The sequence below is a fragment of the Ixodes scapularis genome, unplaced genomic scaffold (assembly GCF_016920785.2).
Source record: "Ixodes scapularis isolate PalLabHiFi unplaced genomic scaffold, ASM1692078v2 PGA_scaffold13__105_contigs__length_92229423, whole genome shotgun sequence".
Lineage (NCBI taxonomy): Eukaryota > Metazoa > Arthropoda > Arachnida > Ixodida > Ixodidae > Ixodes > Ixodes scapularis.
In genome coordinates this window covers 86,088,011-86,109,759 of record NW_024609839.1, presented here as the reverse complement: position 1 = coordinate 86,109,759, position 21,749 = coordinate 86,088,011, and the positions used below count along the sequence as shown (strand labels likewise).

At 47.3% G+C, this 21,749-nt stretch overlaps 2 protein-coding genes across 3 annotated transcripts in view; both read right to left on the bottom strand.

The window, feature by feature from the left end:
• The window catches only part of LOC115329854, a 42,623-nt gene extending 33,963 nt beyond the window's left edge, over positions 1-8,660 (bottom strand). The window contains exon 1 of one of the 2 annotated variants that reach the window (XM_029991543.4): positions 8,205-8,660. In XM_029991543.4, the coding sequence (XP_029847403.2) occupies positions 8,205-8,276 (72 nt within the window). In that variant the 5' untranslated portion in view covers positions 8,277-8,660. The remainder of the gene's footprint in view (positions 1-8,204) is intronic. The other variant, XM_040503902.2, reaches the window with a different exon arrangement.
• A 931-nt stretch (positions 8,661-9,591) lies between these two features.
• Positions 9,592-21,677, bottom strand: LOC8026406 (60S ribosomal protein L31). Its single transcript, XM_002403538.4, has 4 exons — positions 21,568-21,677; positions 21,092-21,329; positions 12,731-12,843; positions 9,592-9,663 (listed from the first exon to the last, which is right to left on the bottom strand). Exons 2-4 carry the CDS (start codon positions 21,325-21,327, stop codon positions 9,626-9,628), a joined length of 387 nt encoding a protein of 128 aa, XP_002403582.1. The 5' UTR covers positions 21,328-21,329; positions 21,568-21,677; the 3' UTR covers positions 9,592-9,625.
• Positions 21,678-21,749: the final 72 nt, after the last annotated feature.

The window sequence follows — 21,749 nt, the reverse complement described above, 5'->3', positions numbered from 1 at the left end:
TCCATGCGATCAAGAACGGTTCGTCGACTTGCATATTTTCAATTATTTCCTGTTTGGAGACCACGTACGATGATGAAAAGTGCTCGTGATATATTCAAACCTGGCTCTTGATTCTCGCAGATGATGGTGATACCGTCTCTAAAAGCTCATACTAAAAATATAATACATGTAAACATGACGAGACAAACAGTGAGAGGATTTCTGGAGCACAACGCGAGCACGTACCACGTGCCAGCAAGCGTCGTACCGCGTTCAACGCGGCGGTGCTTCCAGAACACTTCTGATTGGATACGTTTCGTTTCTTGTGCATTAATAAGACAGATATGAAACGCCAGAAAGGCAAGGTATACAGGATCCACAGTAGACCAAAAGTTCTCAAGCGATACAATCACCTTACGCGGTTTCTAAGAAGAAGTTGCTAACACTATTGATTTCTTGAATGTATACAGTTCTCCAGAGCTTATTTAGAATTATGCTCCAAAAAGATCTAACTTAGTTAAATCTCTCATCAACTCTTTATTTCCCGAACCATCGCACGGCTTAAAAGGGCGGTGCAACGATATTCAATTAAAATGTTTCTCACTTTACATAAGCTCTGCTGGCACTTGTGGACTCAAGGATACTCGCACGCAACGCCACTGGACAAGAAACTCCTTTGTTGCGGTATAATTTGAGGGACAAAAGCGAGCGTTTTCATTCAATCTTTCCTTCCCGAAAGTTGATGACGTAGCGGGGAGGTCGCAGTATCCTCCAGTGACGACATTTGAATGCGGCTCATAGATAGGACCCGAGCATTGCGTGGGCACTCGATTTGGGCTCGTGATAATCGATAGCTCGAAAAACATTCGGGCAGTGGCGCGTGTCCAGTCGCTGCAATGACGACAATAGCCGAACCATAACAATGTCTGGAACTCAGCGCGTGTCCTGTGCCTTGCCAACATTGGCGGGATACAACCGGCTCCAGATCACGTGGCCGCTTGTTCTGGCTGCGAGTTGAGGGGGTGAGCGCGCTGCTCGCTTTTCTTTAATTTTTTCAGCGACGTCGATCGCGTGTGGTGAAAAACGAACGCGTGTTTACGGGTCATTACCGTCAGGGATCCGTTCCAAGCGGTATTTGCGCAAATTACAAAAACCGCTGCATCGCCCCTTTAAGTGCATTTGCTGCTCCTCAAAATTGCAACCAGGATGTTCTAAAACGAGTTAATGCCGATACGTTTAACTAAGTGCAAAACGTTCTTTTTCCGCTTCCACTCTCCAACGGTGAAGGAGTGGCGTGAATCCCGTGGTTTTGAAGTCCTTTGGAGCACGGATTGTAGACTATGCAAGAGAACTGAGACATTGATTCATGTGTTTGTACTGTGCGTTGATGTTCAATTTTTTTAGGACGTTTTCGAGAGGACACTGAAAACGGACTTTGAAGTTGAAGAGTGCATTCTTCGTTACTTGTCTTTTGGAGGTCAACTTGATTCAGTTCTTGACATGCCCATCGTGCTATGGTTATATAGCCCATGGAAAACTCGAAAAGTGGATACAGATGGTGGTGTAGCCAAACCTTCTTGGGTAAACTTTAACAAAAAAAGCATAGCCATTTTTGTAGGCCAAAGCATAGTAAAATTATGAAGGATACGACGAATGGAAAGAAGTCGTACAAAGCCCGAGTCGTTCACCTGACATCATCAATTAGAATAATAGCTAATTAATCTTATTTAACTAATTAACTAGGCGCAATCAAAAAAAAATTGCACTTTCCTAAGACGCTTTCTAGCAACATACAGTTGGTTTCACACTAGCAGGCGCTCCGTTTTTTTTTGTTTTCTTTTTCTTCTTTGTAAAGTTTGGTGCAAGTTATCTTGGACACCCACCCACCCACCCACCCACCCACCCACCCACACCCAAACACACACACACACACACACACACACACACACACACACGCACGCACACACACACACACATATATATATATTATGGTCTAGCGACACTTCTAAGAGATGCCGCGAACAGCTTTTTTTCCCCTTGCTCCCACCAAATGTATATATGTACGTATGGTGAATCCTCCTAAAGTTCGAGTTCGAAAGGGGTCAAAAAATTTCGAATCTCACCAAGGTTCAAATTCGAAAAGTTCGATTTGATGGATTCATCTAAAAAATCGCGAAATGTGCTACATATTTTACTGAAAATGTTGCACATTTGTCTTAAGCCGTAAATATACTTCTTCTTTCTCAGTGCTATACTGACGGTACTACATGTATTACTCGTTATTTGCCGCAACTTATGGAAGAAGCGTGGAACTGGTGGAACGGTTCATCGAAAAGCCCCGAGGCGTTTAGGTGAACGTACTTCTTACGTCTTTGCAAACCCGTAGCAATCCGAACAAACGTCGCTCAAATGCGATGCTGGCATAAGGCAACTAAATATGACAAAGCAGGCACATAAAGACATCCAGGCTTCCCGAAATTTTTTTGGTGCTCTGAGCGCTTATTTTTGGTAGGACAATCCGTAAGATGATAGAAACTCTGGACACAGTCACAGCACCCGACACAAGTCAAGGTTGAGTAAAACGCAACCCGATTAATTACCCCCCAAAAAATTGTTTCACGTTTGATGGGATTATTATCTGATGGAAATACGTTAGTTGGTTCTTTCTCACCCCCCCTCCATTCGTTTAGGACCCCTTGCCATACGTTTATCACCGCTTTCCTGTCGTTTATTACCCTTTTCTATTCGTTCATGACCCGCTTTCAATCTTTTTTTCACCCCCTTTATCACTCGTGGCAAGAACCACATCCATTGCCGGAGCCACAATTGAGCTGGGCCGCATTGCAAAGCGGTGCGGCGCCTCCTCGCCTCTGGCTCCGCGCCAGCTGTGCGACGCTCGAATTGGTCCGAAGCGCTGACGTCAGCAGGCGTCACACTCCCTCCCCGTCGCCGTGCTGAGACATTGCATCTGTCAACACGATACCGCCTCACTACACCACTCTCCTCGCGACGTCATGCATGGCGCTGACAAACAGACGCACGGACTGACACCGGCGGCTTCTCGTGAAAACAAACGGTTGAATGCTAACGCCTTACAAGAAAAAAGAACAAAAAAAAAAAACTATATTGGGAATGAAGTAATGGCCGTCCGCAAGTCGGCAAGCCAGAGTGGAAAGGTTGCCGCGATCTATGAGCGACGGCGGCAAGCAGACAACCGGCAAATACAACACTCTGGACAGCCACTGCCATCTATGAGCGACGGCGGCAACCAGAGTGTTGTGTCGACATTTATTTGGTACCGGACACGATCCTGGGGAACCTAGCCCCTAACAGCTCCGCTGTAAAAAAAAAAATCAGCTGATCAGGTCACGACCGATTGTCATCGAGCAAACGATACTGCCGCTGCCTGGAACTTTTTCTTCTTCATTAGTAAACAGGCGGTTACTAATGAAGTAAGCGCCGACCCAGCGTTGGCTGTAGAGCACCGGCTTTGCGATCCGGCCACGCCTTTCACCGAACAGCCGCTTAACCGAAGAAATCGGGGGACTTTCGTTCAAAAACAACTACGAAGGACGCTTCCAGCGAAGCGCCTCGGTTGTTGAATTTCAGGCCTGCATATCAGGGATCTGTTGGGGGCACCTACGGGGTTGTGCGCGGGAGAGGCACTGTGCGAAAGTCGAAAGAAAAAGGTGCGAGGTACGAGGCCAAGGTCGCCTCAAAGGGATCGTTCGGCGCTTTAAAAGCGAATCCTCCATGGCACGATCAGCGAATTAAAACTGCAGTGCCATTTCCACTCCACTTCACACGTTTACATCTTGTGTTATTTATATTTGTTAGCTCAAGCATACGGGGTGAACTTGGTCCAACTTTTGTTAAGAAGTTCGAGGTTCGTCGAAGTTTTTAAATTAGCGTGCTCGAAAGTTCGGAAAATCGTCGAATTTCTTAGCGTATATGTTCGAAAATTGTCGAATTCCATGGCGCGAAAAATCGAAAGTTGGAAAACTATCGAATATGTCTTAGCGCCAAAATTCGAAGTTCGAAAATCGTTCATTTTACGTAATAGGTTCGACATTTAGAAACGTTTTCGAGCCTTCCGAACCCCTTGGTTCGATACTCGAGCCTTAGGTTCGAGAAGAGTTCGCGACATCTCTAGTTCCGGTGCACGCTAAGGTTCCATCGTCATACCCATGAAGACTCGAGATTATAAATACGGCATGCCAGATGAAAGCTTCCAATGTATCCCGACGAATCCGCCGCCTCGGTGAATAATACCCACGGGATCCGACGGCGTATGTGCGTTGCGTCGGTGTACAGGGTTACGCGGGGGAGTCGGCTCCCCGGTGAGCGGTTGGCACGCGGTCGCTTACGTAATAAGCGGGGCGGCGGTCCGTACGGCGTCGTTTGCCGCACTCTATTCAGCCGGAAGAGCAGACGTCCACGCAACACAACAACCTCGCGCGGCAATCGAGACCCCCGCCTCCGCCAAGCACCGCTCTTCTCCGCCACGCAGTTCCACGAAGAGAGACCCCACGTGGGACCCGGTGGGGGTGTCCCACCCAGACTTCGTTCAACAAACTCGGCAGCGGCCGGCGGCAAGAGATGATCACGAGGCCCTCGAAAAAGACACGCGCGCACCATCTGGAGGATCCGGGCGTCCCAGACACACGCAGCTGTTCTAGGCAGTTACGAATTAAAAAAAAAAAAAAACAACAACAACAACAACAACAACGCACTCTTTCTTCAGGCGCACATGTGCACTGTTCTAGTAACGCTGATGCGTGAGGGGTGCTTTGTTTTTCTCACGATGAGTAGTGCACGTGGTACCCACGCGGATATGTTTTAATTTTCATAGTGCATAGAAGCTTGGCATTGCAGTTACTTGCACCGATCATGGGAACTGTCATGGCCTCCGGAGGAAGCTATAGGGAGTATTCACTGGACGCCATATTTGTGGGTGCTGTTTACAGCGCATGCTCAGAACGAGCTCACATCAATAGGCTGCTAAGACCGGCACTCTCGATGGTGCGGAATGCACGTTCCAAAAGAACTGTGGAAGCTCGCCATCAGCACGCGCTCAGCATTCGCGCACACAGCTATGGCCGCCAGTGAATACTCCCTATGGAACTGTAGCCTCTGCACGCGCGACAACCCCACTGGAGCTCTCCGCGAGCCGACCGCGAGATGGCACGAGCCATCTCGAGCAATGGCGCCTGTCGCCTGTGAACTGTTGGTGAACTAGGGTTATGGCGGCTTACAGACATCAACTCACAGTCAACTCGCGGGCTTCCTTTAAAGTACACCAGCGTTCCATGGATGCCCACGTACAAGGACACACGTATGTGCCGCCCTGACGTCATCGGCGGCATACCCGGAATTTCTCGGTGAACGACAGGCACGCCTCGAAGTCCTGTCTGATCGTACGACGTTATCGGATGACGTCACGCCCCGTGGCATCTGCGCGCGTACGCGACATCGGTCGAGGTCGCTCCGCTGCGGCGTCAGCGTTCTGTGGCGCTCGGCGGCGAACAACGACGCGTGGAGGCGCATTTCCCACGGCTGTTTGCCGCCGTTGGACCGCGGGTGCCGCGGGGCGCTGTCGAGATCGGCCAGGCGTGGCCGCCGCCGTCGAGAACTCGGCTGTCGCGCGACTGTCCAACACCACCTAGAAGACAAGGCGAGGCCTATCTCCCCAACAAAACGTCATCTCTAGTGGATCCAAACAGCGCCGCCTAGCTTGCGTCAGCGTCGCCGCCAGCGCGTTTCGCAGCGTCTCACACAACGTACGCGACGCCAGCAGGCGGCGACGCCAAGACGAACGCGTCTGCCGGTTTGCGGCGTTTCTCGTTGAGCTTCGGCATGCTGGCTGCTTGGGGCGGGTCGGGGACCCACTAACGATGACGTCATGTGCAGGCCTTGTCTTTCTAAGTGGTAGTGGACTGTCGCCGTCGGCACGATACCGGACGACGGGAACAAGATACACGGAGTGGCCAGAGTGGCCCACTCCTCACTTCCGCGACTTCCGTTGCACCGCGCGGGTAATCGCGGCCACGTCCCAGGGGCGTTCCCCGCCGCAGATCAACAGATCCCCGGGAGGAACTTATAAAAAGTGAAAACAATCTAAGCGCTCAGTCGACTAGGGCTGGGCCGCAGAGTGGCGACTGTCTCGTGGGGTTAATGAGTGTGCGGCGGAGACTAGTCCACCGTTTCCTGGGTGCTCATGGTGCTTGCCACCGTAGCATGAGGAATGGCGGCGATAACTCTTCGCTTATGCCGAGAGGTTAGAAAGGCGCCGCGGTAGTACCAACGGAACAAGGAAACAGACTAGGCTGTCTACGCGTCGCTGGCGCAGGGGCACACAAGTCTAAGCGTAATAAATCCTCAGACTACAGGCAAGAAATTAAAAACGACACACATACACAACTTGGCTGATATGTGTGTGTGTGTGGGGGGGGGGGGGGGGGGGGGGGGGATGGGACTGGTGTTTTATGTTTTTGCGTTCCTGTTGTAACTGACTCTAGTTTCAACTAAAAAAAAAACAAGAAAAAAGCTCATTGAAAAGACAGTCTGCAAAGACTGTCTGAGGCCTTCCTTGTATGACCGGTCTTCCCATTGGTCATAAAAAAAAAACAAAAAAAAAACTGTCTGCGGACATGTTTTAAGCATACATATGCATGAAGTAAACATGTTTCCAGTGTTGCGGTAAAGTACATAAAAAGAGTACTTGAAGTACGCAGTAAATGGGAGGTTATGTAGTTCCAGTAAAGTAGAAAGTAGTACACCGGGTGGCAATCCCTTTGGAGTACTACAAAAACAATGTACTTCCAAAGTAAAGTACAAATACTTTTTAACACAATCTTTACCTTTCATGGTGCCCTTTTATTCCCCTGTAATCTGTTGTTGTTGCATGCATTGCCCCAGCGGTAATTGGGGGCGGGGGGCATCAGTTATTTTTGGGCAATGGCGGCGAAATTTTGATAATGTACTCTCGCTGGCAAGCCATTTAACAGAATCAACTTATAAAGCACTTATTTTCGAACAGATCATAATTTTGCGATACAAATTTAACAAGGCCAAATTTGCGGAATGTACTTTGAAGTCGGGAGTTATACTTTCCCCGACTTCGGTTTTGTACCACAGTCTACAAAGTGATCTTGATGTAATTATGCTTTCCTGTTTACTGTGTTCCCCACTTTCCCCTGTGCGACTGGCTAGCAGGCGCATCGCGTACGAGTTCCCACCTATCTGCTCAGCCTAGCACGTCACCCAGGGTAGTTCAAATTTTTATGTGCAAATAAATATTATTATAGACACCTTATGCTTTGTATGATGTACTACCAGCGGTGTGACTTCAGTTTTACGTTTGTGCACAAGTTCTATGTGCTCCCGAGGCCCTGACCCGCGCATTCACAACAGATCCGCCGGTGTGTTGTAGACCACGTGACACCAGGCATTTCTCGGTTGGGGGACGTTGGTGCGGTTGCAGCGAGGGCGCCAATGCAATCGCGGCTCGATCGAACGTGTCGGCCACGATAACGCTGCGAGGTCATCGAATCGCTTCGTCGAGCGAAACAAAAGCTCCCGGCACCGTGGCAGCCCCAAATGGTCTGCAGCGCTACGCCAAGCTCAGCCTAATCGGTCACTGGACGCTAGCTCGAATCAGCTGGACGCGGAACGGTGGCTATTCTGCCGCCGCTGGCCCGTCAACGGTACATCGCGATGACCCATACCTGCTCCGCTATGAAACAAGCGAGCAAGATTTTCTCGTGGGCGGTCCTTTTTTGCTGTTTTCTTTTTGGGTTCAATCGGCATAACGTCGCAGAGCACGTGACTCGGTAGTTAGGGGTGCTTCAGGAGGCGAACGTGGGAAAGAAAAAGGCCCTCAGGTTCGTAGCTTACGTGAGAGCTAGATCGTTTTCGAATAAAAATAAAAATAAGGATGAGACAACATCGTGACACATGCACGAACATAAACTGGCAACACGAAAAGTGCGCGCGCGCGCGTGTATGGCTAATTCCGTGTTGCTCGTGATGCACCGCGCGTTCAGGCGGAAGTCACCGAGACACCGAGAAAGCTGGAGGGGGCAAAAGCGAACTTTCGCGACATTCTAGCCGTTTTGTCACACGCATGTTTCGGGCCAGGCTTACGTGACAATGCGTGTGCCAGGAGCCATGCTGCGGCGGCGCGGTCGCGGGATGCGGGGAATACGAGGTGCACGGGTTCTCACCATGGTGTAAACTCCGATACAGACGCCGGCGGCGAACAGTTCGCAGCAGCCGGCAGAGTTCATCACCGCCATGCTTCACGAGCATCAATGATGGCTCGCGTCGGGACACCAGCCACACGGGACACCCACGGATCGGCCAGCGATCTGCCGTACTCGCCGGCGGTGGCTCGGATTCCGAGCATATCCTGCGTACTCCATGGCGAGCCTCCGCGCTGGCACGCCGCGCGTCAACGACACGGCACTGTGGAAGCGGCCGAGAACGACGCCGTCAGAGAGGGCTCTCGCCGACGAGACATTGGGCGTAGGGTGGGGATTCCGGCGACGATTTGACGCGGAGTCGGATTTCACACAGAGGAGCCACAGGTAGACGCAGGGAGCCACAGGTGTTTGTTGCACTACGTGAGAAAGCGGACGGAGGGGGAGGGAGAGAGCGCGGCCAGCGGCCCACGGAGTTTCCGAATAACGCCGACAGGGGGAAGAACACTAACCTAGGGAGTTTTACTAGGGACATTCCAGGGAATGTCCGGAGGGCGTTGTTTGCTTCGTTCTACCGAGTTTTGTCGGTCTTGTTGACCCTTTTATTGTATAACATACCACTACGGCCGCTTATGCGAGGAGCCGTGACACCAGGCTGCTCGCCATTCAGGGTTGGAGTGCATTTATTTCGCTTCCGGTATTTTGCCCGAAAATAAAAAAAAAAAAAAAAAATCTCCAGAAAGCTCCTGCTGGATTTGCAGATTCCCTCCCCTGTGAAGGCATTGGGCCTTTCAATCGTGGCTCTCAACACAACAAAATAAAATATTTATTTGCACTACACGAGCGCTGTCGTGAAGTGCGCGCGAGGCGGAAGCAATTCTCTTGGCGTCCAAGTTCCGGAAGCGCAAACTACGGGACATTGAATGCGAACCCGACAGCGAGAGTGGATGTACCAAATAAACACGAACCAATACACCCGTATTTATGGAGATTGCACATTTTGCTTCGTAAACTAGCTTTATAGTGGGCGACGGCCTCAAGAGTTTATTCGCTTTTTACTTCGAAAGGGTACCGTGCATCTGTATTTACCTCTTGGGTTAGAATTGAAAGGGTCCCGAAGCAAACAGTGACGACCGACTCTGGCCCACTGAAAAAGACCAACGGGGGACAATTACCAGAGCTCCGATTTGGTCGCAAATCGTGAGACAGCCTCCCGTGAGTCACGACCGACGTCCGCCAGATTCGCGGTAGTTGTGGCCCAGTTTCGCGAGACTTCCTCCTCCCCGCAGCGGCCCCCTAGGGAACAATGTCCCTAGATCCTTTCTGCACTTTCTGTTTCTACACGCGGAGGATGGCTCCAGCTGTGCTACGCGCTGGATTTACGTCGCGCGAAGCAGACAAGAGACACGCGTCGTAATGTACACTTTTTTTTATTAGTCACCTCCTCAGTTGTCACTGGACTCGACATTCACCGTCTGGAGCTCTGCAAACAGAAGAAACACCAAAGTTAAGAAAATCTAGTAAGGCTCCCACTTGCCCTCTCTCAGTGCCCCGAAGCCACGGGAATGACGTGCCTAATACACATTTGGCTAAATTCAATGATGGAAGCGGCATTCGACCTTTTCTAGCAGTTTCTGCAGCAGGCAAAACATTGATTTGGAGCAGATGCAAACACCAGTTAGCACATCAATTGAAAAAAAAAAAAAAAAAAGTGATTGCATTGCTAAATGAGTTCACCTGAACTGAAGGTTCCTTTTTGATACTGTAGCATATTACTTATCACCTTTTGCGATGGGAATATATAAGACGACAAAGGAACACGGAGCATTCTTTCTAGAAATGAGGCTCTAGTAAAAGAAGGTTTCATTTACAATGGGTACTAAAAAGTTTATGAAACATGAATCGTAGCGAAACACTTCAGCTAGGATGGCTCCTCCCCCCCCCCCCCCCCCCGCCCCCCCGCACTGACACCCGTAAATTATTTAGACTGTATATGCAAATTCTGTAAAGAGTTTGCAAAAACCAGCTCAACTATCAATAAAAAAGCATCTCCCAAGTTTTATGAACCTACCAAACTCAAGACTTTAATACTATTAACTGCTAAAACAACCACCCCCAAATATTATGGAAATCTACACCTGTGCACGTGACACTGCTCCTCAGTGGCGTTGGAACCAGAGTGATGTCCAAGTTCGCTGTACTACTTTCCATCAACAGCTGCAGGGAAACAACCTTGACTACCATTTAATCAAATAAATATTGACCCACATTTTTTTCTTGACATTTTTAATTTTAAAAATAAACTTAGCACCAAGGCAAAAAAAAAAAAAAAAGTAGGTCTGGAATAGTATTGAGCATAATTACTAAGCCCATCGCGCTAACCCAGGTGTGCACCCATGTTTCTGATGAAAAGAGGTGAGCTCGACACGCGCGCAAACACCAAAGACTCCGGTTCTGTCTTATCACAGAAGCCGCCCTCCTACAATTTGCGATGTTTTTTTCACAACTTTTCGCTCCTCACATCTCAACATCCTCCAGAAATCTAGACAGTGTCTGCGATCAACCTGCTAGCGCATCAATCAACCAGCGCGGTTGACGAGTGACCAATACTTTGTGTTACTTTAATTTAAAGCGCAACCGTTGCTACAAGCAACGGCTGAGCAATGGGACCAACCCGTGTCAATGGCATTCGTCCATCTTCCTGCGCATGGTCTTGCATGGACTAAACAAATCAAGTGCAGCGAATGTCCCGTGACTTGGGCTTTTAGTATGTGTGCGGTTGTGTTTCGAGCGTTTGACTGCACTCTGACCCAAGATAAAACAAACCATGAGGTAAGTAGAGATGCTCTGAAATACTTTTGTACCATTTTCCTTTCCTCCTACTTCTCTAGAGTCAACCAATAATACTTCCTTTGCTTTGCCCATATTCGTAAAGGTGCAGCGCAATTCTTAGCAACAATGTCATTTTGGTAAAAATATGTAGCAGACTTTCGTTTATGGCAAACTTCGGCGCAGCGCTTCCCTCACTGTAAATTACCCAAACACCGAGGGGCCTACTGCCAGGGTAGCTGCAAGTGCTGGCTGCTCTAAAGCATACATCTAAAACAAATGACACTTGTGCTTACGTCAAAGCCTTTTTCATTGTTTACTTCGATTTCTTTTAATGCAGGGAAGGCAAGCGCATGTACCTACATTCCCAGCATTCTTCTTGATGCTTGGGTAATTTAGCAAAAGGTCTACTGCTGCAACAAGCCAAAGCTGCCTCAGCCTGCTGATGACAGGGACGAGATGCCAAGACAGGTGATGGGAGGTGTTAACATTCAAAGTCGCGTTATGATTCCCAGTTTCGACCTCAAAGCGCAAAAGCAGAGACCACACAAACATCTTCCCTGATCAGCTCATCCGGAAGCAGTGAAGCCTGTCCCACCCAAACTTTGTATGCCATACCCCTTTGGCTGCCAGCATCAGCCTTTTTTTAAAACGGCCCCACAGCAGTGTTGCAATTAAGAAAATTGAGGAAGAAAAAAAAATCACGACCATTCACAGGCTGCCTAATAGAAGGGGGTGTAAGAACTTACGAAGAATTCTATCGCAAATATTTTATTTAATAAAAAAAAAAAACTATGTTATGATAAGGTCTCTTCCTGCTTGCAAAACATTTGCGTTACTTCAAACTTGAATACTAGTAAAATATTTAAAGGTAAAAAAAAAAGGGATAATAACTGTTTTTGCAGAGTCCCTGTAATGCTGAACAAACACTGAAAACATGTATATTAACGAAAGTTTTAGCTAAAGTGGGAGCTTTCCAGCATTGTTAACAAACATAGAGGACTCTACTGACCGGATTTCAAGCTGAACTCGGGAGGAGCAAACAGTCAAGACTGCATTTCTCACGGGAGCAAAAATATTTCCTATATTTTACGAGCATCTAAATAAAAGGGAAACTGAAGAGGTTTCTAAAATCGTCTAGTTATGGCGATAACTCAACCTACAAACTACATACTACCAAAAAAAAAGAAAGAAAGAAAAATATTAGATTAATAATTGTCCAAATTTTACCATTAAAACAGGATCAAAGACACACTGGAGTTTTTCCATGTTTTGGTGCAAAGACCATAGAGCACCATTGGATGTGCGACAGCCAATCGCAAGCAATCGCTTCCCGAGCACAAATGCCACACATTTAGAACATTTGTCCGTCATTGGCCGGCCCCCTTGTTGCACACAAAGCGATTGCTCGCGATTGACTGTCGCACGTCCGATGGTGCCCTCTGGTTTCTACGCCAAATTTAAGAAAAACAGGCATGTCGCAAGATCCCATTTTTAATAGGGAAATCGGACACAAACAAATCAAATCTTCAGATTTAAAAGTGCCCCCTTAAGTCTCCCCTCAAGCCATGTTTTTCCCCCCCAACACGGGGAATTTCCACGATTCGGCAGTGCCGCGTGATTCTACGCGCGGAGCTCTCGCATCACCCAGAAAGAATAGAGAGGTCAGACGGGACATTCCAAGACAGCTACCGAAAGAAGACAAGAGGGGAGGGACGCACTTTTGAAGGACTCCACGGGCACGTAGGTGACCAGGGTGTACAGCTGGTTGGGAGAGTCCTCGTCCTCGTTGCGGCGGCGGGCCAGCCTCACCCGCACGCGGAAGGGCACGTTCCTGCAGAATGAGCACAATTAGCCACAATGGGCTAGAGGACGCGGAACAGATCGGTTATCAGCCTACACCCCCAGGGGACGTGGAAACCAAACAGATCAGTACCAGCCTACACGTGCAGAAACACTTCTGGTACAATGATTCCGTTTCCGAGTGGGGCAGCACCGCCCCACTCGGGGTAGTTTTGCAACACGAGCAGCATCGTTTTTGTTACCGCTCCGTCGCAGGAACTGCAACTCAAACACGCAGAAAAGCATCGCTGCCCGATTGGCACCGAAGCACCATAGAGTACCCACTGCAGCAGTTAGAAGAGTCTGCCGAAGCGTAGGCACCTACGAGAAAGACTGCGCATCTACCCCAAGAAAAGCTAAGTACCATATTTACGCAAATATTAGTAGAGCTCATTTCCCAAGATCGGCAGCTGAAAAGCACGGGGCCGATTAATATGCGGGTGGGCATATTATAAGCGTCCACGGTGAGTGGCAGACCTCGTCTTCCAACTCTGCAGGATGAGGCTAATTGACATTGCATCTGCTGTGATTGGGAAGCTGACAGGTGCACTGGACGTCTCCACAATTATGCTGCGCACCGCAAATCAGAAGCACCTGAAAATAATGGATGCAGCACAATGCTGTTTTAGTATGGTGCCTCTGACTGGTGTGTTTAGCGCCGTTGTGAAAGGCCCCGGGAGACAGTTTTCACCCGCCCAGTCCGACCACCACAGGTGCACAGCCTTGAGCGTGGTCGCCTGGTGGTTCTGAGCCTTGCCAGAGGCAAGGGATGATGTGGCCTTTAACGAAGGATTAGCTTGAGTTGACCGACACCAGTGTCAACTCGAGAGGCCATTACCAACCGGCCCCTCTCCTGCTGCTTCTTTCTGGACATCATGCACCGCATTGGGACACTCCTGAACAAAGGAAGGAGCTTTTTGCCCTTTTCCCAGCAAAAGAAGCGTTTATAAAACGCTTCTCGCTGGGAAAACTCTTTGTCACCAATAGTTTTCCAACAATAGTTGGAAAACTCTATTGTCACCTAAACAAAAAAAAAAAAAAAAAAGAACACACTGCTAGTCAAACTTTCCTGTCATGAAAGCAGTCTCAAATCAAGGTATGCATATTTTTTCAGCATCAAATAAGTGGCAAGATTGACTTCCACTAATTATGACCAACCATCAAACCACTTGTAGGGTCACCTTGCCAGTGCAGGCCTACAGGCACCCATGACACAGTGTTGGACAAAATACTCGATAAAAGTATTTCAGTTTAGCTATTGATACTTGCTTCATAAAGTATTTAAAATACTACTCAAGTTACTTTCACTGTAAAGTATCTTGAGTAGAGCACAAATATTAGAAAAGTAATTAAATTGCTTTTGAAGATACTTCCGCATTGCGTAATTTGTGTCGACGCCAGTGACATACAGCTGCGCAAATCTGATTTTACCAGAATGGTTTATTAGTACGCAACACCACAAAATTGCAAAAAAAAAAAAAAAACATTGTGGGGTTATTCTATGCAGTTTAACTATAAGGAGCAGGATATCACTGATACATGTTACAAAACATTTCTGGGTAAAAAAAAAAAGTAATTTCAGCTATAATGACATCATTGAATATCACAGATCGTTTAACTACAATCCATATTCCCTATATGGGGAGTTGACTATAAACGAGCTCGGGATACGTAAATGAGTGAATGGATAACAAAGAGTCCACATAATAGCCACAGCACTGGCCGTGCCTTCTTCAAGAAGGTTGCGTTCAGAAAGGCAATCAATCTTGGGAGATGCTTTGTTGGCATTTTGAGAGGTCATCCTGATTGTAGTATGTTTTCTGTCGTGTCCTCTGTTTATCAATGTTCGCTTACCGACAGTGTTCGCAAAAACAATAAATGCAACTGAAAAAAAAAAAATTTTTTTTCTTGTAGCAAAGTACAGGGATACAAACAAAAAAAAAGTATTCTTTTCGTGCGCATTTCTCATTTTCTTCTCTGTTATTTTCTTGGCACTGAAGTCTGCATTGCTGTTGTGGGTTGTTTCGCGTTCGATGTTGCACCTCAGTGTGGCAATCTTTACTTTCATTAAACCACCCCTTTTGTTTGAGGATTTTTTGGGAGAAATTCTGGGAAAGAAAAGGCGCCTTTGGGAAGACAATGGGAAAACCTTCACTGTACGAACTTCGGGGTGCAATATGGGTCACAATCGGCACAAAAGCGATATTTTCATGAGCTCAATCTAAGTCACCCTAGCTTACCTGAGCTAGCAACAGGGTCTCGTAGCTCGAAACAATGTTCCCGTTTGCTCGTGCCACGCCCATGCCAATTCACAACGAAAAACTCGGAAAATAGCGGAATGTCAAAAATGTATTTGAGATAATGAGAACAAGATACTCAGAAATGTAATCAAAACACCGTATCAAATACTCTCGATCAAAAGTATTTCCAAGATACCAAGATGCTTCAAAAAGTATTTGAAATACAGTATCTTGATTAGAGTATTTGAGATAGGCACAAGTCTGCTACGGCATAACAGAGGCAGGGGTACCATGCCTCGACAGACATGTAGGCGAGACTACGGTTGCATGTGAAAAGACTGTCAACTGACTCAAACCAAAACCCTGTCCTCAGCTACTCTGCTTCGCAGAACTCATTGCTTAAAGGGACACTGACGCCCCCAAAAAAATTTTTTTTATTTTTTGCCAGGCACTTCATTATGGTGTCGGAGGACTACCCAATTAATATTTTGCAACAGAGAAGCGTATTTTTTTAATAAAGCCAAAAGACGCAACTGCTCGAAACCGAAACCGAAACCCGACGGAGGTCGGAGAAGTGGAGAGAAGGGAGTGAGTGGCGGAAGTCACGTGGCTACACCCGACCGTGCGTTTTTTAGTTTCTTTTTTCTCCTCTCCGTAGCAGACGACACGACACGCGGCGAGCAATGCGGCTTGCGGGAACTGCTCGCCGTGCGATCCTTTTGCAGTTATGTTTGTTCCGCTCGTTGTTCTGTACTCCAAGATGAGTTGTTTTGTACATTGAGGAGTTGGAGATGAGTAGTGAGTGCCCGTGGTGAATTTCCGTGATCGGCTCCGAAAAGAATACACCCAAGATGTTGCGTGAAGAGCTGGCTCACATGTCCTGCATCCGTAAAAAAGGGGCATTGTGCGACAGAGTTTCCGAAAGATCAACGGGATCGGGACCAATGGCTGGCTGCAATTCCTGTAGAACATATACGGGCACCTCGGAAAGCGGACGCTACCTGATTTATATGCTCCTTGCATTTTGTGGAAAGTGATTACATCGAGTTCGCAGATGTCGAAACGGAAATCCCATACCATTTAACTCAGCAAAGTATCGTCCACAACATTTGTTTGTTATTTCTTTGTTTGTTTCTTCAGTGATGATTGTAAAAAAAGAAAAAGATATTTAAACATAGGAAAATGTTTGAAAAAAAAAAAAATAAAGTTTCACGAGGGATCGAACCCACTCCTACCGCGTGCGAACCGGATATCTTTCCCACTGAGCTACTGGGGCATCTCGTTAGTGGTGGATCTCTTTCCTTAGTAATAATTCAGCCGGTAAACTGTAAGTTGGAAAGCTTGCTGTCGATTTTTCTCTAGCAAAAGCACTCCCCGGTCGAAGTCGGGAAGCAACACGCTTTGGGGACATTCGCACCTAGTAAAGAAATCGCACGCGTGCATATTCAACTCAAAGTAGACACGTCGTGCTTGACGTTTGCGCGAGCGATGTCGTCAGCCACGAGAAGGGAGCGACGGCTCGGCGACGTCTTCGTGCAAATCGGCTTGGTGGCCGGGCGTGTCGTACGGGATGAATACCAATTCTTTTGATCAGTCCCAAATTTCTCTTTTTAACGGTAGACAGAATTCGCCGGTACCGCGAACGACAGTTCTGAAATAGAGGTCCCACGCCCGTCGTCCGCTGCCATCGCCGTCCCCGCAAGTCCCACGATACGCGAAACGACGAACGCACAGAATGCTTCCGGTTGTCTGTGGAACTTTTTTTTTTCAATCAACATATTTACAGCTTTTTAGAAGCCACAAAAAATGGGTTTCATATTTGTTTCTGTTTTTAATATTGAGTGTGTGACTTCAGTGACCCACGACTTTGAATAAATTTGGTGGTCGCATCGATACCTTAGAAAACGGCCCGTGACCGCGAAAAAGAGAGTGAGCGAGACTCGAACCGGCCAGTTCTTGACCGGCGGTTTTTGGGCGGAAAGAAACCGAATTTCGAGCCGCAAATTGTGTTCTGGGTAGTTGAGCTCTCATATATCACGTACAACTAAAAACCTCGGCGAGCATAAATACCCTGTCAGTGTCCCTTTAAGAACATAATGCCTGCCCCCATCCCCCTTGAGAAGTCAAATTTGGTGGTTTCACATGCCAAACCAACAAAGGGAATCGGCACGCCCCAGTGAAGGACAGAGGATCAATGCTGGCCCCTAGTGATCTTAAACGTGCAACCAAAATCTGTCACACGGCGTCTTCTCCGCAATGAGCCTCCGTCCGATTGCAGGCACCTCGGCTGGGATTCGAATTCACCATTTTGGAATCTGCAGGCCAGCGCTTCATCTCGGTGATATAACATGCAGAGTCACATCCCGGAAAGATTGTTGCACTAGGGGGGGAGGCAACAGAGTGCCTCAAGCATTCAGAAGAGCGTGTGCACAGACGTTAAATCCCAAAGTCCGTGCATTGCTGGGGCGTTCGGGTAGTTATCGTCTGGACTGTATACACTGATGTGGCACCGCCCAAGAGGGTGTCCCGGGAAACACAGTGATCAGTGCCCCCGGGTGTCTCAGGTGCGTAGGGGAAATGTTAAAAATTTTTTGGGCACATTGACCCCCCTCGTAATATATATTTAGGGTTCAGATTTTTTGGTTTAAACTGATAAAAACCAATAAAAGTATGTCAAATTCATTTTATAAAATTCAGTTATAACCGGAAAAGGTCACTTTGACCTTCCCGTCGTACCGCAGAGCCGGGGCGAAAAAGTGGAGTAGTAGATTGAGGTTTTATGGCGCAAAAGCAACTAAGGCTACGACAGTGTCTATCGAAACGTGTACGAATGTATGGGATACACGGGTGCCATCACAATGTTTTGGTTTAATGTGCGCATCATCGATTGGAACGTGAAGTCCGAAATGCCCGCCATGTACGAGCGTGTTTTCAAACTTCTTGTAAGGAAGACTGACTTAATGCAAGCTCTGCATGTTGTGTTGTGCTTCAAAACGTCACACCGTGTCTCTTTTGGCGCTCGCGTTTGGTTGATTGGCCGATTTTGGCTCGGGCAGCGCTTCATCTCTTCGGCCTGCCAGTGTCAGCGTTGAGAGGGCATTTTTGAAGTTCAGTGTCATATTAACAGGAAAGAAAGTGTGCGCAGATCAACGAGGAGAATTTGAGAAAGTATATGTGTGTGTACTATAATAAGATCACGTAATCCTGATATACAGAAGGAGAAGTTCCATGATCTTGGGCATAGGTTTCATATCTGACTTGTTTGTTCTTCTGTTTTCTGTTCTTGTTTCGTTTACAGTTCCACACATTTGCCATATAAAGTGTCCGTTTATTTTTCAATGTATCTGTGCCGTTATTCTTTGAGCGATCAATATTATCAGAGCTACAACGATAATCTGATCCGGTGTCCGTTGGTGTTTATTTTATATTCACTGAAAAAAGCTTGCAAAACAAAGTGTCCATTCATTGTTCAATGTATCTGTGCTGTTATTCTTTGAGTGATCAAGAATATCAGAGCTACAACAATAATCTGATACGGTGTCCGTTGGTGTTTATTTTATACTCACTGAAAAAAGCCAATAAACTTTTGCAAACATAAATATACGCCGAAAATTTGAATTTTTGAAATAAACGCCGAAGTACGCCAAATTTTAAATAGAAACCGAAAATGTGAAGCCTATATATATTTGCCACTCTCAAGGCATTCTTCTAACATATTATCGTGGCTCATACTATAGTCATTAGATCATTTGTAAAAATACTTAAGCACCAAGGAGCGTGCTGACTTTGCAGTTACATGCACTGCACATGCTGGCATCTGCAGCAGTGATTTCTTAAAAGTAAAACCAATTGCACTTTGGAGATGAATTCCCCAATGCCTTGTTTTTGTCATTTACTTCAATGTTACTTTTAAACAGGCATTTACAGCATGTGGAACTACTACTAGACTCCACCTCCGCACAACTAGGCAAGGAGTGAATGCTACGGCTTCTCCGGCCAAACGGGAGCCATGGAACAGCTCTCCACAAAAGTGTGCTACAACAGTACACTGTCACATGCCTTGCTGGGTCCATCGATTTTTTTTTATATCAATACTGCAGCCTTTTTAGGGCCAAAGCCGGAATGGATGATGCACGAAAAACGTTTTTCACTTAATTAGAAAAAACGCACACTCTCTCCTACCACACAGAACCGTAAGTGTTCCAACGCCTGACAAAGCAATGTCCCTTGATATTAAAGATACCGTTTGCCAAGGTATGCGGGAACAGAGTGGAGCAGTGGTTCTCAACCACCAATGCTCTGGGGACCTCATCTGGATTGGTGGAAGTGATTGGAGGGAGGGAAGGAGGGAGGGAGGGAGGGAGGGGGGGGGGGGGGCCTTTAACTGGGAGGAAGGGGGACAAATAGAAAAGAGTAAATGAAGAAAACTAAATAAATGCTTGCAAACCAAGTTTGATGCTCCAAAATAGGGAATAATCAACCCTACTCACTCGGCACACATGGTTTGGTCTATTTAGCTTCTTGAGACGGGCTTCACTGACGATCAAGGGCTCAGGGGACACCAAGGTCTTCAGGGCCCCAAAGGGGCGGCGGACCCCCATTTTAGAACCAATGAAGCAGAGTATAACATGCTCCTTGGAGCTTGAGGATTTTACAAACGGTGGCTTTTAGCTGCCGTGGCAGCCTGAAAAATGTGCGCCAATGCTTGAGGCAGGATTGAAATGTTGGAAAACAGGTCTGACTTCAAGTCGCTTTTTTACACACAGAGATTTGAACAGTAATGTGAGGCACCAATCACTTTAAGTATCATGCTTGAGGCAGTACTACAGGATTCAAAAGTTGGAGAAGTGGTTCTACTTCAAGTTGCTTCTTTACAGAATTGAACAGCAATGTGACGCACCATTTACTTTAAAGGGGCGGTGCAACAATTTGCGGACTTTGGCTAATTAATTGCGGGAATTGATCCCGGCCACATATAAAACGAAGGACCGAAAACTATTCTTTCCTGCTTGCCCTAGTTTTCATTAAAAAAAATAAAAGAAATTGGTATCTCTGGCACCCCTCAACTCAACATTGAAGCGGCACCAGCTTCGCCTGTGACGTCATTCGGAGTGGCGTTGGTTTCCGGTTGGGTGCTTCTGGCTTCCGTTTCCCCAGCGCTCGCCGGCTCGCCAGGCTCGCCGCTCTCCCGCCGATTTCCGACCAACATGGCGGCATGGGCGGACGGCCTGAACAACGTCGAGCGCAAGATGCTTGCGACGCGGCGGGCAGTCGAAGTCGAGACACCAGGAACAGTAACGATACCACGATACTACAGACCACGACCAACGCACTCCGTCGAGCGAGGGAAAGACAAAACGTCCGGGTTGCTGGTGTAGCCGCCGTAGGCGCCTCGGGCGTTGACGGATGACGGCGATGGCAGGTTTTGTTGACTTGCGGTAGATGGCGCCACAAATAATTCATACCCTTTTAGCGGCAATATTAGGCTTTTGAAGCGTTTCTGCATGCCTAAACAACAAGATTTTTTAAACTTAACCTTAAATCAAGCTTACCATTGCCTAACACTATCACTTACAAAAACCACTCCGAATGACGTCACACCACAGGTTCCATTTGCGGCCACCATGTGGCCGCAGGTTGGGAAAAAACGCGTTTTTTATTTTACGATTACGCAGCGAAATATAGGTATTTTGGGGTATGGTGGCACTTTTTCTCTTACTTATGCCGAAGTAAACAATATAAAAAATACAAGCTGCACATTCGTTCAGTGTTAAAATCATTGCACCGCCCCTTTAAGTACCACAAAATACCTACCTAGGATGGTTATGCAGACAACTAGTCCATGAACCTACCTGTAGCAATATCATAGCTAATATAATTTCACACAAAAAAAGAGCAAAAAAAAAAAAAAAACATGGTCGATTACAGCAACTTTGACTGGTGCACCGATGTCAAGCAGACAATATAACAATATAGCCAGTGTATCTTGGAGAAGCTAACCTGATTCCTTTGGACCAGATATACTTGTTTAGCCTGGTGTCTATCCGCACGTCGGAAGTGCCCATCTGCTTCTCGGCGAACTTCTTGATCTCCTTGATGGCACGGGGAGCCCGCCGCTTGAAGCCGACGCCATGCAGCCTCTTGTGCAGGTGGATCGAGTATTCCCGGGTGACCACCTCGTTCAGTGTTGACTTGCCACGCTTCTCACGCTTGCCCTCGCCTTTGATTTTCGCCATCTCTGGAAAAAGAAAACTTTCTGCGACGACTTGCAAAGAGCCCGACACGAACACCTTTCGGGGATGCCTCAGGCACGGCCAACATCGGAGGCCAAAAATACTTCGAACGACTAATATTGACTGGTAATACACCTTGTGGCATCATCTCTACTGTTCAGTGTTTACCTTGCAATGGGTAGTTAACGTAATTAATAGCGTATTTCACAGGATTTAGATTGGATTAGAAAACCCAGCACTCACCGTTGTTTCGGCTGAAGATGTCAAGCCGGAAAAGGAAAGGTCCAGCGTTGGCGGGCTGCAGAATCGGCGCCGCCGCTTTTGGCCTCCGCCAACTTTTCACAACTTTACATGCGCTAAAACTCAAATATGTAACAAAGTAAGTATTATTGCTCATATCTATTTTATATTATGTAGTGTTTATA